Genomic DNA, 21123 nt, shown 5'->3' with positions numbered 1-21123 from the left:
CAAGCAGTGGTTTGTTCATCGTCTTCTTTGCAAATTGCAAGATGTTTTATAAAAGTTTATCATAGAGAACAGTGACAATATATGATATACATACATCTTCCATTTTAAAAAGCACTAGGAATCAAAGGCAACCAAGAGGATGTATATTTTTGCTAGAACATTTCTCAGCTACGTAAGATCTAACACGCTTAGCTGCATCATATCCAAGAATATACAAAATTCTGCTTACAGTTATAAGCCTCCCAGAATATCAGTTTAAAAATAATTCCTCGTGGTGGATAAAGGTATTGTGCTTTTAAAATTATCTACTAATGACATAAAAATCAGAAATGAAACAAGCCAAAGGATTAAGTGCAGAAAAGCAGTTCAGGTCCAATAAAATGACATTTCTAGAACACGTGCAGAACACCTCACTAAAAGGTAGCTGTGCCAAGATGTTTGCAGACAAAGCTTTAGTCTCCTCTCACAAAACAGAATGATAAAAATCTGCTAAGTCATAATCAGCCAGGGATATTTATATGAAAAAGTCAAATGTTACATAGAGTGTAATTCTAGGAAATGAACAAAAATGATTAAAAAATAAATACCAAAGACTCAAAAAGATAAGGGAACATTACTGATGCAAAATAAATTCTCACAAAGCCTAATAGTATGTTTAAAAATAGAAATTTAAAAGATCTGCCTTTGTAATTAATCCTGTATCTCACAACCAAACTGTTTCTGACCTTCCATTAAACATATGGAAAACACTATATTTTTTCTGAAACCTTACTGATTCCAGTCCAAGACACAACTAGTGAAATGAAAAATCTTCATCTGTGACAGGTTGTGTATAAAACATGTTAGAATGCCTTTCTTAAAATAACAATTCACAGAAACAAGCTACCCAGCAGAATGTCTGTTAACAATTTTATTATTTTGTATGTTAAATACCATGGGATAGGGCTGTAAGGATGAAAAACGTTTTCAACAACCGCCTCACAAGGGTAAGAAATTCTGCCATGATATTAGCAAAGTAAGGTAAAGGAGGAATTTACACACTAAGAGGAATCATTTCCCCACAGAATGCCTCATCATTTTCCTGAACAAGTGGGATTAGCAGTCTAATAATCATTTTCCAAGAGGCAAGAGCAACAGATAAAATTTTAAAAGGATTATTAAAATAACATTTACAAGACTTTGAACAATTTTTAACTTTTAGTAAAACCACAGAAAGAAATAACAATTCTTTATTTATGAGTTTTCATAAAGGACTGAATGTGCAACTGACACCTGCTATAGATGAATTAATATACAATTTTGTCCAGCAGCCGAACAGTTTGTCTTTTTATTGTGTTGTCTAACCGTGCAAGATCATTAGAGGCCAAGCCTATATGATGCTGTACACAAAAATGGTCACCTGGGCCATACTACCAATGAAGTGGTAGGTAAATACATTTTTTTCTGGCCAAGAAAAAAAGGAAGCTGCGTTCTGCATGCTTCTTTCTTTCTCCCTTTCTACAAGATGAATTTCCCTAAAAAGAATCCAATGAAAATGGCTGCAATTACAACAAGAAGTGAGGGAAGAGGGTTGGAGCCATTATCCCGGAGGGTCAAGCCTGATGGTCCAGGTTTGTCTGAGTGTGCCATCTTTCTCAGCCTCAAACCTTCATCCTGAAAATACATGGAATAAACCCATCAATTAAAAAGTCACATAAAATAATGTCCAATCTGAACGTAACCCAAGTATATCAACATTCCTGAGAAGTGTTACTATTAAGATTATATTTGTAGGCATGCTATTTGCCTTCAAAAGAACCTCAAACCATAAAAAATGTAACATGTAGGTCTATTAAGAACAATGTCATTACAGAATAATTTAAGTATAGGATTACAAGGACCTCCTTCCCACATAATAAATTCTACAAGGTGTTTCAAAACAATGGACCTAATTTGAGATCACCATATCCTTGCAACCATGAACCACCCATAAATGAAACTCTTACCTTTTGAAAGGGTGGGGCATAGTTTCATATTATTACTGCTAGATGCCTGAGCACATAAATAGCCCCTCGCCTCAACCATTTGAAAGGTGGTGGCCCATCAGTATAAGGCCTAATAAAATATACTCTATTTGAAGTTATTTTTAGATTTGTTTCTGGCTCAAAATTGTGAACAAAACACAATAACTTGGATAACTTATTAAACAATTTATAACTTTTTGTGTAACTGCAACATGTTGCCATTGTGGAATATACTACTTTGAAACTGGGGCCATCCTTTTGAAGCACTCTGTATGTATTAGGGCACATTTTCAAAAACAGAAAACCAGAGGTCCAATTAATTTATTTACGACATTTATACCCCACTTATGTCAACCCCAGAGGGGACTCAAGGTGGCAAATTAGTTTCAGAATACATATTAAACAGACAACAGAACACAAGCTTCTCATGGTGCTTACTGAGAAAACAAGAAACTTCCTATATTGAATTTTTAAAAAACCCGAAATAAAAACAAGAAACAAAACACCAGCACAAAGGCAAAAGGTGATCATCTCCATCTCCCAGAGCGTCTCCTGAGTGTCGGACAATGTCCTTTAATGGAGTGGACTGTGGAGCAGAGGACTGAAGAAAATGGTTGAAAATCAGAAAGAGGTACCTTCCTGAACATTTCTTTTCTCCTTGTGCTCTGCAATGTGTGCAGTGTTTGTGTACCTTAAGATACAACAGATGATCACGGCAAGAGATAAAGGATGCAATGCTTCCTAGATAAAAAAATGAAATCCTGATTCAAAATTGGCACCATAATTGAATTTTAAGAATTCACCAGATTGTATCCTTAATAATTACAATCTGATGATATTCTCTGATGTGTAAAAACCTTAAATCATAGCCTATTGATTTGATGTCGAAGAAAATTGTGGTTTTAGCCAACCAAGAAAATACGTCCAGATGCGAAACAAGCAAAGGGAAAAGGGAGAGATAAGAATGCAAAGACACAAGGCTTCCACTCGCTCAGTCTGAAATTCGGTGTTTATATTACTACTTTATGTGATACCTAGTTATACTTGTTTGTGAGGAAAAAGAAAATTAGACACAAAGTAGAAAAAGCATTATGATGAATAATTTGGTTTGAGCAATTTCAAAAAGTCTTCCAGAGCCCCATGTTATTGTTTAAACGCAATTCATCATGTATCCCAAATGTCATGAAACTTACTCTCAGGTGTCTATTTTCCTCTGATAGTTTCACCACATCCGCCTGAAGTCTTTTGCATTCCTCCACTAGCTTTCTTGTTTCGGTGTCGTTAAGCGAAATGCTATGTGGTTTTGCCATTGGCCCATCTTGCTTACTTGTGTTCAGTATTGCAGCAGATTTGCTTGCATCTACGTCATTCTGCAAATATTTAAGAAAATGCAATTCTTTAATTAAAAGTAGTACTGAGCATTTTTCTCTTTAAATTAGTTTCCCAAATGACACATATGAAGGAAAATTAAGCAAACAATAAACATTCATAAAAGGTAGATTATTGGTAAAATCTATGAGCATTGTTTTAAAAATTAAAAGAATAACAGAAAAATTAATGTTGAAACCATCCTCCCTCTCATTCTATGATGAGAAAGTTTTCTAGGGGAGTAACAGTTCAAGCTCTGTCCAAAAACTCTTCTTCATCACTTAATCATAGCTGATGATTGAGAGAGTAAAGATATGACTGTCACTTGGGCTTTCATACACTTTCGCCTCGTCTCTTCTACCCATGCTCATGGGGAAAGGGTGCTTCCACTGAAACTTTTTCACCAATCCTTGTTACCACAACAAACCAAATTTTTCAAAATCCAATGATCACAGGAACAGAAAGTGATGTGAAATCTTCTGAACAGGGGCACAGAGAGAGAAACAAACATCACAGGAGTGTTAACCCTCCCTTATGCTCTCTAAAGTTAAAATACATATATTTTTGGTCGGAGTAACACTTTTAAAATGTACCTGTTCTGACTAACATCCAAGTTCAACTTAAGAACAAACTTACAGAATCTACCTTGTCCGTAACTTGGAGACTGCCTGTATTCAGTTATACAATTAACACTATAATTCCAATGCAACTGCTATGGCTACATTCATTAGAATCCTACAGTTTATAGTTCATAACTTGGGGACTGCCTCTTTATGACCAAACTTTTTGACTGAATTTAGAGTACGTTAGATCTCTCTTTCAAACAAGTAAGATATTAATTATAACTTCTTGTCTCACTTTGACTAGAAATCTATGCTTAATACCTTGGGGATAATGGAGTAGATGATGCAGCAGGGGAAATGCAGCACAAAATAGATAAAGTGGCAGTACAAAAATATCTGGCAAATCAATTCTCCAATCCATGGGTAAGAGCTGTCTGACAGTGAAATATGATGCGTCAAAGAGTGGTGGGATCTCCTACTCTGGAGGTTTTTAAACAGAGGCTAAATGCCAACTGTCAGGAGTGCTGATTGCATGTTCCTGCAAGATGGAGGGTTGGACTAGATAACTTTTGTGGTCTCTTCAAACTCTATGGTTCTAACTTCAAACCTAGGAAGGTATGAAATGACATTGAACAAGGTCTTATATCTTCACTTGTGCCAAAACTATGAAACTTCTTTGGAGGCTTTTAAGCAGAGGCTGGATGGCCATCTGTTGGGGGTGCTTTGAATGCGATTGTCCTGCTTCTTGTCAGGGGGTCAGACTGGATGGCCCATGAGGTCTCTTCCTACTCTATGATTCTAGACCAAGCAAGGAACAAAGGAGATGTGTATGCATCCCCAAGACTTGTTCTCATATCCGTTTATTGAGCCTAACACTGGGTGCATCTACACTGTAGAATTAATGCAATTCAATACCACTTTAACTGTCATAGCTCAATGCTATGGAATCCTTGGATTTGCAGTTTGGTGAGTCACCAACACTCTTTGGCAGAGAAGGCTAGAGACCTTGTAAAACTGCTACTCCCAGGATTTCATAGCACTGAGCCATGATAATTAAAATGGTGTGAAACTGCATTAATGCTACTGCGTAGATACAACCACTGTCATCTATGTCAGTATAAAGGCATCTTGGGGCTTGCTTCTAGTTGACAGAGAAGGCTTAGCCTAATGCTCCTTTCCCCTACTTCTACAGTCTTAAGGATCCTCCTTTCTCATTCCAAGGGAAATATTTCACTTCTCTTTGTTATGCTTTTTAGTCTTAGCAAAAGTTAATATTCTGCAAAAACAAAATGATACAACAATGCAATATTACAAAAGAAAACAAAAGCTTGCGATTGTATCCATTTTGTAGTTAAGGCTTGCTCAAACCATAATATTTTCTACTTCAAAACCAACTTTTATGTTTTCTTAGCTAGCTACAAATGATTGAATGAGCTACTGAAGTAGTCCAAGCATCTTGGGGCTGTCAGCTCCCTCAAACAAACCTGATTCATCCTGTGTTTGACCTCACTGCCTTGCTCCATCATGCCAATCTTCTGGCTAAAATCTGCGGCTGTCTGAAGAATGTTGCTGCTGGCTGTAGTTATGTACAAAGATCCTGGAGAAGGTAAAGCCTGAGGTGGCAGGTGAGACATGCCCTCAGTACTCAGCAGATCTCTCATTGCAAGACTTAGGGGATTCACTAAATCAACGGCTAAAGGATTAGGTCCTGCATCCCCACTCTGCTACTTAGAAAAACACAAATGTTATGCAGAAGCAGTCAAGCAATAGCTCACAAAGCATCAAAACAAGCAAAAAGAGGATGGCTTCAAATACTTTATTTACTTACTCAGATGATGAACCTCAACACATTTAGTCAGGAATTAAGCTCCATTTTAGGCAGTGCAGCTTTACGTCTGGATAAACACATTTCTGTGACCAAAACTAGACCTAAAGGCTGGGCTTGGCACCACACTTCTCACAACTAACAAGACAAATTATCTTAGCTGCACATTTTATAAACTTTTAGTCTCTTTAGCTGCTGACTATCAACAGCAAAATACAAACAGAATTCGTGTTAAGTTTATAGTTTTTAGGATCTCAAACTAAGAAAAAAATTCTTACACTCAAATTCTTCATTGTTATAGTAAAACAACAACATTTTTTGGGCTACCATTTCCCCCCAACTTCATCAGATTTAGAAATAATCAGTCTATCACCTTCACCACCCAAACAAGCTATCTTGGCATGGTAAATACTAGATCATGTGAAAATCTGCGCTTGGTTCATTGAGAACTTTTTTATTCATATCAGTAAAGTAATCAAACTATACTGAAACTGACAGCTTTTAGAACTAGGAACATGCCCAGAGCCTCAGTTGCATTTAAGTGATGTTAAGTGAATAATAGCATTTTCCACAATGACTGGACATGCTAGTAGCTCTGTAGTTCTATGCAATATAATTCTGTACAAAGTTCTATCCTACCATTCTATGTAGTACTGTAGCTTTTACGTGTTCTGTATGTGTAGTATTTAATCGCTGTTTCTATAATCACTATGATTAAAAAATCATGAAATAAAATCTACAAAATAAAGAAAATTCTAAAGTCAGACAAGTTCTGACTTTGGTCAGGTCTTTATAGCTACTAGATTGCACGTAGATAATATATTAATCTTCAAAATGCAGTGAAAGTCTCCAAATTATTTTAAATATTACCTACATTAGAGTTAGGATTCTGATCACCTTTGTTTTGTGTCCTCTAAATTACCATCACATTTTCAAATCTTTCAATTATGAAATGGAAGTTTGAAGAAATCAGTGTTCTAAATTGAATATATCATTCACAATATTAATGTAATCTATACAAAATTGGCTTACCTCAACAAATTTTGTCCAAAAAAGTTACTATCATATAATTAGTTGCTGAAAATTAACTGTGTTAACTTCCAGTCCCGTTATTAATTTCACTGTATTTTAATGAAAACCTGAAACTTTGGTACATAATGGACAAAGTGAACAATACTTCAGAGTATCTTAAAATTATTTTAATACCTGTGCTTCTTGAAGTGAAGCAATACAGCAGGGGTCCCCAAACTAAGGCCCGGGGGCCGGATGCGGCCCTCCAAGATCATTGACCTGGCCCCTGTCCTAAACTTTAGACTTAGAGTTGATCTAAGTCTACCTGGTCTTTGGAGGTCTTTTTGCTTACCTATGGTCTTATGAGATCGTCTAGATGGTCTTTGAAGGTCTCTGTGCTTAGCTATGGCCTTATGAGACCATCTAGATGGCTTTTGGAGGTCACTTTCCTTACCTATGGTCCTATGAGACCGTCTAGATGGTCTTTGAGAGTCCCTTTCCTTACCTATGGTTTTATGAGATTGTCTAGATGGCCTTTGGGGGCCCTTTCCTTCTCTATGGTCTTATGAAACGATCTAGATGGTCTTTGAGGGTCCCTTTCCTTATCTATGGCCTTCTGATGGCCTGATGAGATCATCTAGATGGCCTTTGAGGGTCCCTTTCCTTACCTATGGTCTTATGAGACTGTCTAGATGGTCTTTGGAGGTCTCTTTGCTTACCTATAGTCTTATGAGATAGACTAGATTAGGGGTCCCCAAACTAAGGCTCATGGGCCAGATGCAGCCCTCCAAGGTCATTGACCTGGCCTTTGTCCTAAATTTTAGACTTCGGGTTGACCTAAGTCTGAAATTACTTGAAGGCACACTACAACAACAATCTTAATTTTCGACTATTTCATCATAGTCTGGCCCCCTAACAGTCTGAGGGACTGTGAATCGGCCCTCCACCTAAAAAGTTTGAGGACCCCTGCAATACAGTATGCAACTGCAAACCCTAGAGGTTAAAGCACTGCTTTCCCCTCTCTGTCCATTCCAGATATATTTCCTGCAATCTTAACCAGGTAGAATTACATTTGCGAGACTCTCTGCTTCTTCGACCTTTAGCTGCTCATAAGACTAAATCCTTTAGTCCTTTTTAGGCTGGTTCCATTGAAATCAAGCTACCTTCATTTCAACAGCTCCACTCTAGGTAGGATTAACACTGGATTTAACCTCTTTCCTCACACCCCCAGGCAAGCCCACCAATGCTGTGTGTGTTAACCAGAGCCCCAGAGACCATGGCAAAGTTTTCAGGATGCTGTGCAAACAGAATTCTAGGCCAGACATTTGCTTTCACAATAATGGCCACAGGAACCACAGCTTGAAGGCTAAGGGGGGAAACATACATAGAATCCAGAATAGCAAATGACTGTAGAGATTAAACATCTATGATAAAGACAAGAACTGCATATTGTGGTGAGAACACCATTATTCCATTAGCAAAAGCCACTCATATAATACAGAATAACTGTACATTTAAAATTATAATTTAAAAAAATATATATGTAAGTACTTGAATCTTCAGGATTTCTTGATTAAACACAGTACTACCCTGCCAAACGATTTCTTAGATAATCTACATTTACAGCAGTGGCAAGACCTGTTCTTGTGGTCTGAGTGGTCCTGCTGAGAAATGCTGTGATCATCTTCTACTGCAACATTTTCGGTATGTTTGCAAGGAGGTAACAGCAAATAACACAAGGATGGTGCAGAATGAACAAGCAAAAGTAGGTTTTGAATGAATATAAAATATCCCTCCTTTTTCAGGTGGCATATTTCTAGCTCTTAACTTGAATAATGGAATCGAAAACCTGGGAAGCTACTGTACAAATATCCCCTTTAACATATACTTCCAACTTGTTTCATAATTTTCAAATGATGCAACTTTAACAAACAAGATGGAGCACTGAAATACTGTCTTTAACTCTACAGAGATGAAGATGTGTGACTTTATGCTCAGTTTGGTATATGTTTTCATAATGAGCACTGCTCCCATTCTAAAAGCACTGTTGTACCTTGAAGCTTCAAGATTTTGTTTGTCTGACTCAAGTGAGAAAGCAGTATCCCTGCATCCCCAAACGTGCCCTTTTGAGGCACAGTCACCTTCACAACTGAATTGTTTACAAGCACTATGTAAGCCAGATACTTTTCAGTATTTCTCTGTAAGGTTACTTCTACTTTTCACAAAATTAGTTGGGAATATGCACATCCACTATTACATGCTATACATTAATCTAAGCACAATTTGGTGAAGACTACATATACAAAGTGTCTATGTACTATTTAGAAAGAAAAATAGAAAGAAAGCAAAGCTTACGAAGCCCATGAACATTAATCAGACTGCCCTACATTGAATTTAAATGACAGACACACTTCAGACAAAAATAAAAAATCAGGAAATATTTTAGCTTAATAGATCTGTACATAAATTACAGCGAGGAAGGGTTGTTTTCTCTTTTACTTACCAGCTTATCATTTTCATTAGGCATTTCAAATACACATCTCAATTTGGAGTCCATTAAATCCTCGGGTTTTGCATCCTTCCACTATGTCAACAAAGAAAATACATGAAAACAACTACTTTATTCAAATCTTTAAAAACATTTTCCATGATAATGCAAATGTAGGTTTATACACACATGTTAAAGAACCAACACTGTATAATAGGCAGGATCTGGACTGCTTTGGAGATAAACCTTTTGGCTTATTAAGGCAAACAAAGAAAAGCCATGCTCAGATGTACTGCTCTCCTTTTTTCATCATGCAATTATAAAAAACTTTCTAATTTATGTAAAAATAACACATTAGCACTCAACCGGGGCATCCTGGTTACATGACTGATTAAACCAGAAAGTCTCAAACTGCTACATCCCTACAGTGGAGGAGGGATATTCCCAGTAACAAGCCAAGATGCGCCCATAATGAGCCAATATAGACATATTGGAACAACTTGGATCTCTCTGCACTTAACTAACAATAGAGTTGCATTTGTAAGAGATTACAAAACTGAGAACCAGGAGGAAAATACCTATAGATTTTATCAGAACATAAATCATGCAGAGTGCAGTACATAAAGAAATACTGCACACTGCAACATTTTGTTGCAGGTCTTGTCCTAGGCTACAGCTGTCCAATAGTGTTTCATTTCCAGTTTTCCATTTCACCCCTCTTCAGCAGTCAATATTCTGTGCCTATAGAAAGCCCTCAGTCCTCAGTTTTTCCCTGTTTTGGTGGAAAGTGAATAAATATCTCTGATGAACATTTTAACTGACTTCTATAAGCAAATCTTGTCATAAACCAGTTCATGAGAACATTTAAAAATAGTCCTTTACACTGTATACTACAAAATTGTATACCTCGGTTCCTTAAACTCAAGAAGTTTTTAAATTAAGACAAGCAGAATGAAAATTGACCAGTAACAAAACAAGAGATACAACACTTACTGGATTCAGAGGCAAAACTTAAGGTCATGTTTAAATGAATACCACCTCTTGGAATTATAGTATAATCAACTTATTTCTTGAATGAAAATTCATCAGAATACTAGGTTTGAAAAATAATCTGATTTGCCATTTCATTTTATGCGTCCCTCCAGATGCTGGACTACAACTCCTGTTTTAGACATCATGACTAGAGCTGACAGGAGCTATGAACAGAAACATCTGGGAGGCTAGTTCGTTCTGTTTAGTCAGGAGAGTGGGATCTGAATATAGATACAAGGCTTGTTGATATAATGTCTGCTTTTAAATGCCCTTTAACCTTTCCCCAATCTCAGGGTCATAAGTGCTGTTGGGTTGCTATTCCCATTAACCACAGCCTGCATGGCAGATAATCAAAAGCAATGGGAGTTGTCATTCAATAACATCTGGGTAAAACAAATTGGGTAAAAACTAAAAAGCACTGACCACTATGTAAAAACCTTATAGTTGGCCCTATATATCCACAGATTTGTCGTCCATTGATTCAATGGCCCTTTGAATGTAACCATGAGGCTAATGGGGGAGTTTAGGATAATCATTAGCCTAAACACTAAGGGTTGATTTTTTTTTCAATTTGTTGAGCTATTTTTATCTGCCTCATTGATGTGAGTGCTCATCATTTGTAAATGTTGGGCAGACCATAGGATTTACAAAAAATGAAGGTTGCCAACTTTGAATTTTCTCAATGGTTCCTTTAAAAGGATTCTTTTGGCCCTTTTAGAGTTGCCTTCCTCCAAATTGCTACTTTTCCTCACATGGACTACAAAGCCCATAACAGTTTGTCCCTTGGGGATGGAGGGAATCAACATACCTGGTAACTGTTGGGGAAGGCTGTCCCAAAATAAAACATCTCATTTTACAACCTTTGCAATTCAGTTTTCTACTTATTTACATCGTTTTTTCTTCTCGTCATCACTAATACATATATTTTACCTCATTCTTGATTGTTAAAGATTAATAAGGACTAGTTTATTTCAATTAGAGGACCCTATTCAAATGCAAGTATACCAATAAGTAGATAGCTATAAAAATCAGTCAAAATTTATTATCTGAAATTTTTGAAAGTCTCTGGTAGGAGCGTATTAAGATTTTCATAGGCCTTAAGACAGCGGTTCTCAACCTGTGGGTCCCGAAGTGTTTTGGCCTACAACTCCCAGAAATTCCAGCCAGTTTACCAGCTGTTAGGATTTGAAGGAGTTGAAGGCCAAAATATCTGGGGACTCACAAGTTGAGAACATCTGCCCTAAGAGAACTCTTGCATTTGACTCCTCACCTCACACTGATGCATCACCAGGGACAGACATCACTGCTATAACTGTCCCATTGACCTCTATTGGCTTAACATCCATGTCCATTAAAAACTGAAAGTCAAAGATACCTTCATTTTGAATTTTTGTTTTTCTTTCCAATTCCTGTACTTTTTTATAGTCTTTTTTTTTGTAGGCCTTAGGCCAGTGGTTCTCAACCTTCCTAATGAAGCAACCCCTTGATACAGTTCCTCATGTTATGGTGACGCCCAACCATAAAATGATTTTTGTTGCTACATCATAACTAATTTTGCTACTACAGTAGAGTCTCACTTATCCAACATAAATGGGCCAGCAGAACGTTGGATAAGCGAATATGTTGGATAATAAGGAGAGATTAAGGAGAAGCCTATTAAACATCAAATTAGGTTATGATTTTACAAATTGAGCACTAAAACATCATGTTGTACAACAAATTTGACAGAAAAAGTAGTTCAATACTTAGTAATGTTATGTTGTAATTACTGTATTTATGAATTTAGCACCAAAATATCATGATATATTGAAAACATTGACTACAAAAATGCGTTGGATAATCCAGAACGTTGGATAAGCGAATGTTGGATAAGTGAGACTCTACTGTATTATGAATCGTAATGTAAATACCTGATATGCAGGATGTATTTTCATTCACTGGACCAAATTTGGCACAAGTACTCAATATGCCCAAATTTGAATACTGGTGGTGTTGTGGGGGATTGATGTTGTCATTTGGGAGTTGTAGTTGCTGGGATTTATAGTTCACCTACAATCAAAAAGCATTCTGAACTCCACCAACAATGGAATTGAACCAAACTTTGCACACAGAACTCCCAATGAGCAACAGAAAATACTGGAAGGGTTTGGTGGGCACTGACCTTGAGTTTTGGAGTTGTAGTTCATCTACATTCAGAGAGCACTGTAGACTCAAATAATAATGGATCTGGACCAAACTTGGCATGAATACTCAATATGATTTGAACACTGGTGGAGTTTGGGGAAAATAGACCTTGAAATTCTGGGAGTTGTAGTTCACCAACACTCAGAGTGCACTCTGTACCAAACTGGTGATGGAACTAATAAACTTGCCACACATACCCAACATGCCAGTCTTTGAATACTGGTGGGATTTTCGAGGGGACTGACCTCAGAGGTTGGGAGTTATAGTTCACCCACATCAACAGAGCAATGTGCACCCAACTGATGGATCTGGACCAAACTTGGCACATATAACCAATATGACCAACTTTGAATACTGGTGGGGTTTGGAAGGGGGACTGACCCAACATTATCATAATTGTAGTTTTTGATGGTCTTTGGTGACCCCTCTGACACCCCCTCGCGACCCCTCCAGGGGTACCAATCCCCAGGTTGAGAAACGCTGCCCTAGGCACTATGCCTAAAGTGACTAATGTGCCTAATGGAGACGATGGCCCTGATCTCTGAGCATACGCAGAACATTTTTCTGCACAACTGAATACTTGCTTTCATTCTGCACCCACTTCAAATCAAGATATGTGGTCTAATGATAGAGTTCAAATTCTGCCTGCAGGAGTGTGGAAATCTGGAATACAATCTGTGGTATCTGCTGTATTAATGATCTGTACCTTTCTTATCTTGACTCTACAATTAAAAGAGTGTGGATAAGGAGGAAGCTGATAAAACAAGCAGAATGTGAATCATGATGAGCGAGAAAAGGGGAAGTCAAGACAAAAACTAACAGGGATGGATTTGAGGAAACCTTTTCACTAAATTACCCAAGAGCGATCAGTGTAGATATGGCCTTCAGCGATGGAGGAGAACTTGTATACAATAGATCAGTCCAGAATGTAATCAATAGAGATATTGATGAAAAAAATCACAATGCACTTTCCAGAAAAAAAATCTAAAAATCTTCTTTCTATACAGATTCATTCTATAGAGAGAACATTTTGAGAAGTCCTGGACTTCGATTAAGCAAATAAATAACTTCTTCCCATCCAAAGATTCTACTTTTTTATTTCTCATTCTTTCTCCCTACTTCTTGACTAAACCTACTTGTTTCTCTGATCCACAGTCAGCTATCTGAGATGGATTCAAGAAAGCTGTCTCTCTTCCCCTTTCTCCTGTATGTTTTTCCAATGAAATCAATCAGTTTGCCTAACAACATAGCCACTTGCTACACATTCTCCAGTTCTAATATTACTTTTCCTGAGGCAGCAGAGAAAGGCACAAATTTTAACAAATTATCATGAACTAAATCACTAAGCATATTTTAAACTCCAATGTTAACTGGGTAATCAAGAAAATTATGTGAAATCACTAGAACAAAATATACTAAATCAATAACTTAATAGGCAAATTCACTCTAAGTTATAAGTAGCTTCTGGTTCAGTGGATATGGCTTTTAATGCGACATATCATATTATCACGGGTTGTCTACACCCCACACCACTGTAGAAATTATACTGTTTAGCCAGCATTACACCACTCCAGCAATGAAAGGACCAAGGCAGTGACATCTCCAGCCCATCTCTGTTCAGATATCAGCCAGCATGCCAATGCCTTAAATCAAGAAATAGTTTTATAAGATCTACAGAGATACTCGCAGAAACATCTCAGCAAGCGAGAGTCCAAAAATGGCAGGCTAAAACCCAGAACCTCAACCCATGGCTGATACCAAATGAGAGACTCCCTCCTGGGCACACAGAAGACTGGGCAACTTGGAAGGCGCTGAACAGACTTGAGCTCTGGCACCACGAGATGCAGAGCCAGTCTTAAGAAATGGGGCTACAAAGTGAGTCCACAACATGCAAGTGTGGAGAAGAGCAAATCACAGACCACCTATTACAATGCAGTCTGAGCCCTGCCACATGCACAATGAAGGAACTTCTTATAGCAACACCAGAGGCACTCCAAGTGGCCAGCTACTGGTCAAAGGACATTTAGTATAATGCCAAGTTTTTAACTTTGTTTGTGTTTTCAAATACATTACAACTGTACCCTCGGTTCGCTTCTGACACGATAAATATATAAATAAATTCCAAGCTTTGTAAAAAAAAAAGCTATTTCCAAAAATAATGTAAGCACCATACAACCTCCTAATTCCTAAGAATGTCATCATGTTAGATTGAGTGAAGGTTGCTTTTTTAAAAAAGAAAAGAAAATGAAATGCTTTATTAAATATGTGTGAAATCCTGGCACTTAATCTGTATATGTTTTGAAGATTCTCTCCAGTAGTACATGACCTTATCCACAATCCACTACTGTCAGCAATCAGGAGAAGTTGGACAGTCTCCAAGAAAAAGGGAATACCAGACAAGCCTAAGAAGGTTTGTTCTAAAAAGCCAAAGGAAGAATCCACCTTGTTATCCTACTAAAAACTGAAATGAAAAGTATCTGTTTACTTACCACAGCTTCCATATCTGTAATGTTTGGTGGTGCAAAGATTGTCTGTACCATAAACTTATGTTTACTTTTTTCATTTGGATCATAATCAAAGGGTTGTAACATCACTGCAGAATAGACAAAGTATGAATTACACAGGGGTACTTGCCTTTTATGTGAACATTGAAATATATTTAAAATTCAGAACATTAGAACTGTGTATTAACTTAGTCAATCACATGTATATCTTAACAAAATATAATGAAAAAACAATCTTTTATCATATACTGTAAATATGTCTCTGCTAAGTATCCTTAAGCCCCATCATTATGAAACACTTACAAATTAGGTCCAAGTTCTCTTGCAAAATCAAGATCCCAGTTTCCACATAACAATTTATTCTCTATAATTTGACGTCAGCAGTTAATTAACTTGCTACAGATGGAAACTTATGGTAATATCTTAAAACGATGACCATACCTAATTACAAGGCTAATGCCTGTAGAGAAAAAGGGGATTCCTCACCCTTCTCTTCAGATAACAAAGCAAGCAGAAAACTTTTACAAGGATTCCAGATGTGATTTCGTTGAACTGGGAAAATGATCACTTTATCAGCAGGAGATGGTTTAAGAGTGCTCAAATCTTTTTTTCTAATACACAATTGGGCAATAGAGAAGTACTTCTTGGAATGAAACGTACCATGGAAGAATTCCCAAAATGAAGTAGTGTGTTTGTGGTTTCCTACTAAGGATAACAAAATAAAGATCAGGCCCCCCATAATGAGAGGCCCACTTCTCCTATTTTGATATCCCGAATGTTGTGAAGCTTGCTCCACTTTTCTGTCATTCGAATATTATGGTGTTATATTAAGAGAATGTGTATTTTCAGGAAATATTTTATAAAATAGGGAGCCACATGCTACAACTTGTCTTATGTTGATGTTATATGTTTCTTGTTTTATTCAGGAAGTTGTAAGTAGTTATAAAGAAATTAAGAGATTCTTATCAATTTAAAAACTCAGCACGAAGTTAGGGTTCATGTTTTTTCTCTAGATTACGGACTATGTAGAAGTATGGAAGTTTTAGCTCATCACTGAATGTTACATATTTTACCTTTATCCAACATGATTTATCTTTAGAATCAAGGTAATGTCCAACTACTAGGGTATCCGCCTGTATATAATATTAAGTAGGTTTTCATATATTCAAAGCCATTCACATACTAGTAATTAATCTGTAAATGAATCCATTAAAACAGTTCATTTTTCTACACAAATTATATTTTTAAACAAACAAGCATAGATAATTAAATATCTGCAAATAAGTAGAGGGTCTACAACTACAAATTAAAATGTTTGAACAGGTCCATGAAATTTAAGTTCAAATTCCTACTCAGTCATGAAAGTTTGTTGTGAGCTAGGGTTCTATGCATAAATAAATTACTTAGAACTGTATTAGTAAATAAAGATACATTTTTAAATGGGTTATTTTCCAAATCACTTAATGCATATATACAGTAGAGTCTCGCTTATCCAACGTAAACAGGCCGGCAGAATGTTGGATAAGCGAATATGTTGGATAATAAGGAGAGATTAAGGAAAAGCCTATTAAACATCAAATTAGGTTATGATTTTACAAATTAAGCACCAAAACATCATGTTATACAACAAATTTGACAGAAAAAGTAGTTCAATACACAGTAATGCTATGTAGTAATTACTGTATTTACAAATTTAGCACCAAAATATCACGATTGAAAACATTGACTACAAAAATGCGTTGGATAATCCAGCATGTTGGATAAGCGAGTGTTGGATAAGTGAGACTCTACTGTATTAGATTCTAGTTGATCAAGATACATTTAAGCCCATCTTTTCTATCAACTCTTTTTTCACCAAAGTCTACTGAAGGAAATGTCATACAAATATGCAATGAAAGACATAAAAAAAAACAAGACAATAAATCATATGTTAAAAACATCTTAAGAGTGACCAAATTAAGAAAACAGTCCATGGAGTAGTCACCTTCACTGCATGTTGAAGTGTGGAAAGTGAGAGGCTGATAGATGCACCTCTTCCAACAAACTCACCACAACTGAGCCCTCTTTCCATTATCACTTTCCATAACCCAGATAAAAAAGGAACACACAAAAGGGAACCTCCATATAAAAGCACACTATTCTTGTGCAGATTCAAACTATTTAAAACTTTACTGATAAAAACAAGTACTCTGAATTGAGCTCAGAATTTGATAACCAGCATAATTAGAAAAGAAATTAGAGTAGCAAGTTCAACTATTCTCGCCTACCAGAGCTCTAGTGGCTGCATTCAGAATGAATGATTTTTTTTTCAAATTTTATATGAGGGAAGTGTCACATTATATTAAAACAATCAGGAAATGACTAAATGTGCATCTTCACTGTACAATTTAAGTTATAATTGACACCACTTCAACTGCCATGACTCAATACTATGGAATCATGGGAGTTATAGTTTTACAAGGGCTTTAGCCTTCTCTGCCAAAGAGTGGTGGTGTGTCATCGAACTACAATCCTCATGTTTCCATAGCACCAAGGCATGGCAGTTTAAATGGTGTCAATCTGCATTAATTCCAAAGTGTAGATGAACCACAGGATTAGGCCTAGACTTCCCAGGTAGAGCACACCTGGGCTTCCCAGGTAAAGCACAGTGCCTTCACTATTGTGAAACAATATTTTACTACTAACAAAACAAGAGCAATAAATATTCCAGATATTAAACATTCTCTAGCAGATCGGTTACATATACAAACAAACACTACATTCTTGTTCCTCATCATATAGTTGCTACTTACATGTACAAGATTGCTAAAAGAAAAAACCACACGCATCATCACAAGTATTTAACACTATAATGACAGCCATTCAAAACAGTTTGCATTCACAGAACACAGAGCTGCATGCCAACAACCCATTAAATATTTCTAATAACTGGGATCATGCCTCTGATAAATGGGAGTAAATCCTACATACTCAGCCTCATGTTCTGTCATCTCAAGGAACAACAAACTTTATATGCAGTTAACATTATACATATACACATATATAATCATACTCTCTTCATTGAGCTCTGAGGCTATAAATTAAGCCCATGGGAAATATTGCAGAAAAGCATTAATATTGCTTTTCTATTGAGCATGTTTCTCCAAGACAAGAAAAAACAAAATACTAGTGATACCACCTTATGGTTTAGCAACTAATACACAGGATGAACTGTAAGGCCACATCTCTGAAAATTACAAGCAGCAACCTTAACATAATATGTTAATAAGTTAAACCCAAATGTTAACACCATAATATAGACCCATGGTAATCAATGCGACTTTGGTTTACCAAGAATTCCCATTCATTTATGTGGGTCTACTCTAAATAGTAATCATCTCAGATTAAACCCTTGCCAAAATGTTGTGAATCGAAAAGTTTTCTTCTTATGAAAATAAACTGGAAAGTATTCTTCTTGTGAGCCCTTACAAGACAACTAAAGCTCAGGAAATTCTGTGCCAGGTCCACTAATAAATACAAAGCACTAATGGTTCACTGAAGCTCACTGGGAACACAGGACTGCCTTCTTAATGGTGCTATGAAGAGAACATGCACAGTAGAATGCAGGCAACACACACACACTGAAATATGAAGAAATTTTGGACCCACTGTGTTTAAAGGGTAGACAGTTAAATAAAGTAAGTTAATATTAACCTTTAATGATAAACTTTCTATGAAAAATGTTGTGGATGAACAATGAAAATAGCAGTCAATATTCTAAGGAACAAAGGCAGTCAACCTATTTGAGATTTTTACCTGATACAGTTACAGCAGATCCTGGGTCAATAATTCCACTGTTTGGCCTCACACAGTATCGACGAGGTGCTGTGGTCTTCACTTTAAAACATACTTTTTTGTCTGATGGGTTTCGAAGTTTAAGATTTGTAGTGACTACATCTGTGAAGGGACCTGAAAGTGTACAAGATTTATATTTAGTAATCAGTTTATTTTGGAGATGTTGTCTTCAGAAACAGACGTAACAAGCTAAATAGAAAATGACAACAAAACAGAAATAGGCTATTTTAGAGAGCAGACTAAAGTGACCAGCATCTTTCTTTCACCAACCTCTACTTCAACATCCTTCACCATAAAAAGCCTACCATCATGTTCCAGTCACAGTAAATGCTTGTTTTGGTACACTGGTGTCTGGTCCCAGCTGTATTCACATAACATACTGCTACTTCCCCCCCCCCCCCCAATATGAAAAGGTTATTCAATTGAAAGAAAGAACCAAATAAAGATTTGATTGTGTGAACAGTTTCCCAGAGACATATACTATTGCATATGATTCCATATACACTACAGTGCTGAAAAAGGCTAAAAACACAGAAGGTATGTTACTTTAGAAATGAAACACTATTGTTTCACACTTCTACACTGCCTACCTTCTGCTCCTGATCAATTTTGCTATCACAGAAAAGACATAGCATCAAAAATCTGAAAAGGCTGGAAACTAATTGTAACATCAGCACTCATTACATTCATTTTCTTCTCCAATTGCAGGCCATCTGCATGTTTGCTAATACAGAAAATTATAGAAAAACTAGCTGTGCCCAGCCACGCGTTGCTGTGGCGTTGTCTGGTGTTGTTGGTGAGAAATTGTTGAGGTAGTGGTGGTATTGAATGTCTGTTGTATGGTTGTCTTTATGTTTAGTATGCATTTGGTTGTTTGTGTACTGTGAAAGTGGTGAGGGTAGAGGACACTGTTTATGTTGGATTAGTGAGACTCTACTGTATATTTGTAATCTTATATTATCTGCCTAGAACTGCCCCTTCTACACAGCTGTATAAAATGCACACTGAAGCGAATTATTTGGCAGTGTGGACTCAAGATAATCCAGTTCAAAGCCGATAATATAAGATTCTAAATGGGTAATATAGCTGTGTGGAAGGGCCTTGAGTCTACACTGCCATATAATCCAGTTAAAATCAGATAATCTGTATCTTATAGGCAGTGTGGAAGAGGCCTGAGGCCTAACTGTGCCTGTCCCCTGGACTGAGTAGGTTGCTAGGAGACCAAGTGGGTGGAGCTTAGCCCTCTAACTGGCAGCAATTGGATAAAAACAATTATTCCTTTCCCTCTAATTAGGACTTTATTTTTCTTTTCTTTTTGTTGTATCAACCTAGAGCCGTGGATGATGGGTTGTGTTGTCAAATTTTGAGGTTGGGGGGCCTGTAGTTTTGTTGTTTTGTCCGCTGCCCTGATGCCATCACTCTTTTATATATATAGACTAGCTGTGCCCGGCCACGCGTTGCTGTGGCGAAGTATGGTGGTATGGGAAATAAAGTATTGAGGAATTGGTGGTAGTTAAGGTCAAGGGTAAAGGTTTTCCCCAGAGATTAAGTCCAGTCGTGTCTTACTCTGGAGGTTGGTGCTCATCTCCATTTCTAAGCCGAAGAGCCGGCGTTGTCCGTAGACTCCTCCAAGGTCATGTGGGATGACTGCATGGAGCAGTGTTACCTTCCCACCGGAGCAGTGCCTATTGATGCACTCACATTTGCATGTTTTCGAACTTCTGGGTTGGCAGAAGCTGGGGCTAACAGTGGGGGCTCTCTCCGTTCCCCCAATTCAAACCTGTGGCCTTTCGGTCCAGAAGTTCAGCAGCTCAGTGCTTTAACACGCTGCGCCATCAGGGGATATTATTTCCTAAAGGTTGTGAATATACAATATTTCTGATTGGTTTTTTGTTTGTTTGTTGGAGGCAAGTATGAATGCTGCAATTAGGAAAAATGATTAGGATGTAATGGCCTTGCAGCTTTAAAGCATGGCTGTTTCCTCCCTGAGTGAATTTTTTGTTGGGAGGTGTTAGCTGGCCCTGATTGTTTCCTGTCTGGAATTCCCTTGTTTTCAGAGTGGTGTTGTTTGCGATATTTTATGTACTTCTACTGTCTGTGGCCCTGAGAAAACAGAGGATTTTCCTGACTTTAATGATGGGAATACTTTGTTGGGAGGTGTTAGCTGGCCCTGATTGTTTCCTGTCTGGAATTCCCTTGTTTTCAGAGTGGTGTTGTTTGCGATATTTTATGTGCTTCTACTGTCTGTGGCCCTGAGAAAACAGGATTTGCCAGACTTTGATGATGGGAATACTTTGTTGGGAGGTGTTAG

General features: G+C 37.2%; 1 protein-coding gene across 2 annotated transcripts in view; it reads right to left on the bottom strand.

The window, feature by feature from the left end:
- Positions 1-895: 895 nt before the first annotated feature.
- vapa (VAMP associated protein A) overlaps positions 896-21123 on the bottom strand; it is a 36597-nt gene continuing 16369 nt past the window's right edge. The window contains exons 2-7 of one of the 2 annotated variants that reach the window (XM_062980523.1): positions 18774-18926; positions 14964-15067; positions 9274-9354; positions 5419-5547; positions 3197-3373; positions 896-1653 (exon numbers count right to left, since the gene is read on the bottom strand). In XM_062980523.1, coding sequence (XP_062836593.1) covers positions 1498-1653; positions 3197-3373; positions 5419-5547; positions 9274-9354; positions 14964-15067; positions 18774-18926 — 800 coding nt within the window. In that variant the 3' untranslated portion in view covers positions 896-1497. The remainder of the gene's footprint in view (positions 1654-3196; positions 3374-5418; positions 5548-9273; positions 9355-14963; positions 15068-18773; positions 18927-21123) is intronic. The other variant, XM_003225680.4, reaches the window with a different exon arrangement.

Source organism: Anolis carolinensis, chromosome 4 (assembly GCF_035594765.1).
Source record: "Anolis carolinensis isolate JA03-04 chromosome 4, rAnoCar3.1.pri, whole genome shotgun sequence".
Taxonomy (NCBI): domain Eukaryota; kingdom Metazoa; phylum Chordata; class Lepidosauria; order Squamata; family Dactyloidae; genus Anolis; species Anolis carolinensis.
The sequence above is the reverse complement of the archived record's forward strand: the minus strand, read 5'-3'. Positions and strand labels throughout refer to the sequence as shown.